We start from the raw sequence: 7,348 nt of genomic DNA on the forward strand, positions 1-7,348 counted from the left end.
GGAATCCTATCAGCTGCAATGGGGGCAGCACTTCCTCTCTGGATGTGTCAGGCACCTGTCTGGGCTGTTTTGAGGAAGGCACTGCTTGACACAAATATGGACAAATAAAAGACTGTTCAGAAAAAGGTAAAACAGCTGCTGAGGTAAAAGGTACAGAGAGTGCATAAGTGTAAAAATTCAATTCTGCCTCACAGACCTGCATGCTACAAACTAATGAGTGTGCAGAGCAGAGGAAGAAACTATTCAGAGCGTGTTGAATTTGTACTATATAGGAGGAAGACAGAGAATATAGGGGAAAGTTTCCCTATGAGATCTGTCAGACAGTGGATCCACTTTCAAAGGAATTAGCTGATATGCCATCACTTTGGCCTGCTTTGGAAAAGTTAATCCAGCTTTAAATTGCTAGTGTTGGACATGCCTTATGATGATCAGAAGTGAGCTTATCTTCCCTTCTTGCTTTTGTCCTAGGTCCGACACGAAAAATGCCTCTAACTGCCAGTGCCATGGACTTTTTTCAGCTCTTTGTCCCTGACAACGTACTCAAGAATATGGTGGTCCAAACCAACATGTATGCTAAGAAGTACCAGGAGAGGTTCGGTAGTGATGAAGCCTGGATTGACGTCACCTTGTCAGAAATGAAGGCCTTCTTAGGCTACATGATATCAACCAGCATCCACCACTGTGAGTCTGTTCTCAGCATCTGGAGCAGCGGCTTCTACAGCAACAAGAGCATTGCACTTATCATGACACAATCACGGTTTGAGAAGATCCTGAAGTACTTCCATATTGTGGCCTTCCGCTCGAGCCAGACAACACACGGTCTCTACAAAATCCAGCCTTTTCTGGACTCTCTACAGAATGGCTTTGACTCCGCTTTTAGACCTTCACAAGCCCAGGTAAGAGTTACCCTGTTGGCAGGGAACATCTAACCTGTGTGCTCTAGGTTGTCTCGTTGTGACTGGAGGCGCAGAGCACAGCTGCCTGAAGAAGGAGAATCCTTGCTGTGGTGCCTCCATGAAGCATGAGTTTGCTAGGAGTGGCCTTCCCTGATCTTAGCAGTAGGTGGTTGCTATATGGTCCAGCAGCATCGCTACCTCCTCACGACTGGGCAAAGGGAAAATTAGCTTTGCTCGCTGCGGTTGTCAACTGCCCTCAGCAGCACTGCCTGTGCCTTGTGCCTGTCCTGGTTTTTAATGAGGGGTGATGTTTCTGTGGAGAAACTTACTGATTTGCAACCAAAGTGTCAGTGAACTGGAAATATTTCTAGACTACCAGGAATAAAAGTAAACAGGACTCCAATGAATTTTTGTTTCCAGATACAATTAGGGGTACAGCCAAATGGCATTCTGTAGGGAGACGGTTCCATAGACTGGGCAGACACTGTCAGCAACTAAATATATAGAAACTTATGTATCTGGTGGCTGTCTGACTACAGCTATACAGTTGAATAATTTTTTACTGTTTTTTAAAGTGCAAAGAACTATGTTCTTAATATATACTATTTAAACTTTGCTCCAGTATAAATGATCTCCTTTTGGAGCTTTTGCAACTGGTCACGTTCAGAAGTCTGGAAAGAAAAAGAAATAAGCATGAAATACATTACTGCTTGAAATAAGTTTTCAATCAACTGTTTTCAGAATATAAAGATTTTACCTACACATTTGGAAAGGACATTGTGTCCATTGTCTTCTTTTTCTCCCTGTTTCCCCACTAGAGCATCACATTTTTGCCCACTGCACGAAATTATTGAAGATGTAGATGCATCACATCATTCAGGTGTACATAAAATAAATTTGGAATGATTACAATTTTTTTCTGTTTTATAGACAGTAAAAATCATAGCTGTATAATTCAGGACAACACAGCTGTCTAAAAAGCTGTTACGGTAGAGAACGGAGGAGTGTCCTCACTAAGCCATGCCAGCAAGGTGCACTTCCATCGTGACAAAACAGGCAGTGAGAGACACGGTGGTGTTGGGACTGAGCTCTCATTAAGATACGAAATCTAATCCTTATGGCCACTGGCTTCAGTGGGCGGAAGATAAAGGCTTCAGAAATGTGATCACTGTGTAAATGCTTATAATGTGCTGTGGGACATGCTGTGAGTGCAAGTCCATTAAAGGATAAAATTTGATTTGCATGTATATCCCTTCTCCCTTCCCCCTTCCCAAGCAAGGTTTGAGAACTGAATTGACAAAATCATAACATCCTGTTTGCAGTGGCAAAACATTTAAATCTCCACAAGCAAGACGTATGCTTGTGCTGAGTTTGGTAAGGAGATGCTACCTTAAAAAAAAAAAAAGGAGGGAGCGGGGAAGAAGTAGTGAAGGCCCAGTTCTCTTCCTTCCCCCTCCACTTCTCTGCTCCCTTGTCAGTATTTACGTCAGTTTTTTCTATACAGCATGTTTCAGTGGTATTGAGCGGAACAAAAAGCATTAAAATACAGCTTCAAAAATAACTCTTTCAGAAAGAAAAAGGTTTTGAATCTGTTGTTAAAAATACTTGAGCATAGTGCCGGTAATCTACTGGGGGGTGTTCCAGGCCTCCTCCCGAAAGGAGCCTTGTGCCTAACATCCTCCTGGGTGCCATCAGGCAGGGCTGTGTGCTGTCTCAAGAGACGTGGATCCCATCTGCTCAGAACAGCAGGAAAGACTTCTCCCTGGAAATTGTCTTGAGTGCAGATTAGCAGACCTACAGCCAACATCAAACCCAGAATGTCAGGCCCAATGAGAAATAATAGAAATAATTAAAAATAATAACCCACTTGCACAGAAACAAAGGGGAAAGACCCATTTGAAAGGGCTTTTGGATGTGCTGCCTCTGAAAGCATTTTGGGAAGAGAGATGCAGGTTTCTGTAATCGGTGATACCTGGAATCCCAAGTTCAAAATGGTTTTATTGCTTAAGGTACACCTTTGTCTTAAAAATGAGACTTGCGGTATCCGAGTGGCTTGTGCCTGCGCCACAATTTATGTTCCAGCTTTAGGCTAACGTAAGTGGCATCAAGCAGGGGAATGACTTGAGCTCCTTGCTGTTGAACGCAGCAAGGCTGTTCCAGCTTGTAGGCAGACTTGTTACTGACTTCCTTCCTCTGGCAATGTGGCCTGATAGAACACAGGTTAGGAAGATGCCACGTTTTGACTCACCCCTATGAACAGAACAGTCTGCACCTAGCAGGCAGTGCAGCATCTGCCTTCACAGTTATTTCTTCTATAGATTTGATCTCTTTTTGGAGAACTAGAAAAGATTCTTCAAGTGGAATTTCTGCCAGAAAATACTTTGTTTGTTTTTTTCTCATGCGTAAACCGCTCCCCTCTTCAAATGTGCATGCAAAAATGACACTGCATTTTCTATGAAAGGAAACAGAGAGAGAATATGCCAATATATCAAAACAAAGAAAACAATCTAGTGAATTATAATTATTTTGCTAAATATACTGAGCAAACAAAAGGAAATAATTACTCTTCAGCTTATGAATGTACTGAAAGCCCAGAACATTATAATTGTGTATCAGCACTGCTAGCTTCAATTTCTGAAATGAAAAAAAAAAAAAGATGTTCTGACCTAGATTGGATAGGAATGACAGGAATATTCTCTGGATCCTATCCCTCCCCAGCATCTTCTGTATAAATAACTGCTGCCTCTACCTGAGCAACAAGAGGTGGAGTTTGGGGTCTGTTCCTGGAGTCAGTGTTGTCTCTTTGCTGCTTAGCTTTGTAGCTGTGCTACTGTCTACAAGTGGAAGCCTGAAGATGGGGAGGGTGTCCTGCGTGAGCTCAGGAGGTATATACTGCAACAGATTCAAGGGTACTCACCTGCCAAGGGTATCCACTGCATTCCAGAAACCAGAGGAGCTCAGGAAAATAACATCACTGCTCAAATATCCTTCTGTGCCTGCTGAGTATTTATATGCTTATCAGCGGAATGCGGCTAGACAGGATTGCTGTTTCTGGTTGCCTCTGCCTGACGTGGAAGAGGTCAGGAGCACAACTCAGGGTGCTCTCCTCTTCCCTCTCCCTCGAAAGTACCTTCTCTTTGGCATCTGGAGCCAAACAGTTTTGTATCTGCCCAGTGAAACGTCAGCTGGGAAGGGTCAGCTGAAGTCCTGACCTCAGGCAGCAGTGAACTCCTTGGTAAAAAGAGAGACATAACTCCAACCTCTTGCTCCAAGAACATGGTGCTAAAATTTGGCCAGTTGCTAGGGGCTTGTTTGTGTTTTGCTCTTGGCAGTATCAAAGGGTACAGCTAAGCAGTTTCAACATCATTCTTCCAAACCAGCTCACAGCATTAGACTGTAACTTCTCTGGAAACATAGAGGGGCAAAACCAGGCTAATAAACTCATAGCTCTTTTGTGCCCTCCTTATGAAATGTTGATTTGGTATTGGGCATTTCCAAATTATAAAATCTTCTTCAATACACGTCTATATCTCAATTTTCATTTTCAAAATGAGTCTTTGTGAGTAAGGGTGCTGAACCCAAACCAGGACTGTTCTATCCCTGGGTTTCTGAGAGTGTAATGCAAAGTTGTAAGTATTCAGAGGACATCAGCCAAGTATAAGACTTGGAGCAAGAGAAAGGCAGACAGAGAAGCAATAAGGATATTGAGTAGCAAGGTAAATTTCTGCTGTTCTGTAGCTCTTGGCCAGTTGATCCTCTGATAAAGCCAGATTTTAGGGAGAGTTTGACAGCAGAAAATTATGAACCTTTATAGCTATTTTTAAATTACCTAATGGTAATGGAGTGCTGTAAGAACTGATTATCTTTTCTCAATAAAGAGAACAAATGGGCAGAGGAGCATGAAATCACAGCTTCACCAGAGGTGGGAGTTAACCTTTGATGACAGAGAGGATCAGTAAAATGTGGATAGGCCGAACAGGACTTTGACAGTGGAGATATCTGATATATTGGAGAAGAAAAGCTATCGAATAGAAATAAGGAAAAGTGATGTGGCCAGTGTCCTGGACTAAGAGAATGGCTTTCCAGCAGCAGTCTGTAGGGCAGGATTGCCTTATGTTGAGGCAGAAAGGAAAACTTTCAGGATGGCTGTGGACTTGGATGAAAACCTGACTGGGTGGATGGGTTGTTACTCTAAAATGATCAGCATTTTAGAGCTGTTACTCAGACAGCATGGTGGATGCAGGCACTGCCTGCCTCAGATGACCATGCAGGGAATTGGAGGTAAAGGCTGACATTCAGATTCACTGAGATCTGCAGCAAGAGGAGAGGGATGTCTGCAGTGACCAAAAAAGGAGATAGTAAGGGGTTATCTTAAGGGGAAGGAGATGGTCTCAAATGCAGCATACTAAAATCAGAACTGGCAGCAAGATACACAAGCAGAGATGTCAGATACTAGCAGAGAATTTAGTTTAGACAGGAAGAGCTTTGGAGCAAAGAAGCAGAAGCACAAGCTACTGTGGCTGAAGCAGTGGCTGAATCTGTGCATACAGGTGCAGTTGCCCAAAGGACTCTATCTGCAGCTGGATGGGACCCACCAAAAGCCAGAGACAAGGCAAACTGAGGCAGTTTCTCCAGGAGACAGGCTGAAGAGACAGGGATGGCCATGGAGTTAGGAGAAGATGAGCTATCTCAAGGACATGTTGGTTCATTATCTAAGGCAATGGAGTCCAGGAAGTCCAAGTACAGAAGAGTTAGGGGCTTTGGGCTTTGCCTACAAGCCTGTCTGGTCTGTGGTGAGAGCAGGATGGGTGGAACTGTGGAGTGGAAAGAGCTTGGAGATGATCTAAAATGAAGAAGAAAGAAAGGCACTCCTGACAGTGACTAGCTGTTTTGATCAGTAAGTGAAAGATGTCGTGAGATCGAGCAATTGCTGGAGAGGCAAGGCTCCAAGATTAAACTCCAGCACTTGGAGTGCATGTACATACTGATGGGAAAACAAACAGTGAAAGCTTGGTAAGAAGATCGAGCACAGATGAGGATGGCTATAAAGAAGAGAGGGGGGAAAAACCAAACAAAACAATGGGATAACTGGGGGGGGGGAAGGCAAAGCAACTAGATGAGCTTCTTAGCCTTGGACAAAACTAGGGTTCTGAGAAAAAAAAATAAGGATGATTTCTATGAAGAAACCCACAAGATATCTTGCATTAAAGGAAGTCAGAATAAGAAAAGGGGAGGGCTTGGAGAGTGAGTCAAGATGGTGAAGAGGCGGCGAGGAATATGTGTAGGAGTCAATTAAGACTGAAAGGAGATTTTTATCTAGGAAGATGAGAAGCAGGAAAGAATATGCCATGGGGGCAGTAAGCTCACTCCTGGAGGAGCGAGTATTGCAGTGACAGCAGGAATGGGGAAGGAGGAAACACCATTTTGCATGGGGATTTGGCAAAGAGATGGATTTGAGATTACAGGAGGAGCTTGAGACTGGAGGAGAGTGAACAAACTAATAAGACTGGCCAGTGGCAACAAGGCTAACTTTTGTCATAAGAAAACCATGTCAGTGCCAGAAGCAACAAATCGCTGCCTTTGAAAATGAGATGAGGATCAGCTGTTCCAGCAGCAGGCACAGTCCATGCAGTGTCTTGCTTGCAAAGTCCTTTACAGCTGCTGAAGCTGTGGTTGCATATGAAGGGGTAGCAACACTTGTCTTCTCACCCTGGAGAAAGCAAGAAGAGCAAGCTCCAGGGTTTTCACTTCTGTTTCCCTGGCTGTCCACATTCCTTCTTTACAGCAACAGCAAATCTTGCCCTACTCTGTTGCCATTTTTGTTCCCTCTTCCCAGCAGTTCAGTAGGGACTTCGGTGAAGCATTGATCTTCTTATGGAGAAATGGGAATGACTTAAACTTTTGGGATAGGGGAAAGAAGTTCTGGGTCCTAGGGGAAGATAGGGCTAAGTGTGGGCAAGCGGAAGAGGAAGATGGGATGAGGTTTTCAAAATTCAGGTTTGCTTTCTAAATTTAAGGCTGACGGGCCTCGCGGTATCTTGGAAGGCAGAAAGAGTGCGAAGGGTAAGCAGGATGCAGTAGAGCTGCTGTGAGGAGAGCTGATGCTGTGGTGCAGAGGAGGGAGCTGAGCTGATGACAGAGGGTAAAAAATGTCCTCAAGTGATGCTTATTGCAGCCTCTTCTTGCTGCTGCTTTCCATCTTACAGCAGGGGAGACTTTAGCAGTTGAACCACACCACTCAGTGGGATCTGGTGGGTAAGAGGGCCTTTCCAGAAGCTGAGGACTCATAACAGTGTCTGCAAACCTGTCCCCAGGGTCGTGGTCCTTCCCTCCACACAGAAGAGGCAGAAAGGCAAAAGTGAACAAGGGCGCATTTAATATTTGCAAAATGCTGTCAGAATTCCTTTGGGTGGAAGTGTGAAATGCCCTGGGTGGCCTTCAGAAAGGAAGAG

General features: G+C 44.1%; 1 protein-coding gene across 1 annotated transcript in view; it reads left to right on the forward strand.

Moving 5' to 3' along the window:
• Positions 1–476: 476 nt before the first annotated feature.
• The window catches only part of LOC104540073 (piggyBac transposable element-derived protein 5-like), a gene marked incomplete at its 3' end in the record, with an annotated part of 8,714 nt that continues 1,842 nt past the window's right edge, over positions 477–7,348 (forward strand). The window contains exon 1 of the mRNA XM_010183787.1: positions 477–896. Coding sequence (XP_010182089.1) covers positions 483–896 — 414 coding nt within the window. The remainder of the gene's footprint in view (positions 897–7,348) is intronic.

This window comes from Mesitornis unicolor, unplaced genomic scaffold, assembly GCF_000695765.1.
Source record: "Mesitornis unicolor isolate BGI_N332 unplaced genomic scaffold, ASM69576v1 scaffold26804, whole genome shotgun sequence".
Lineage (NCBI taxonomy): Eukaryota > Metazoa > Chordata > Aves > Mesitornithiformes > Mesitornithidae > Mesitornis > Mesitornis unicolor.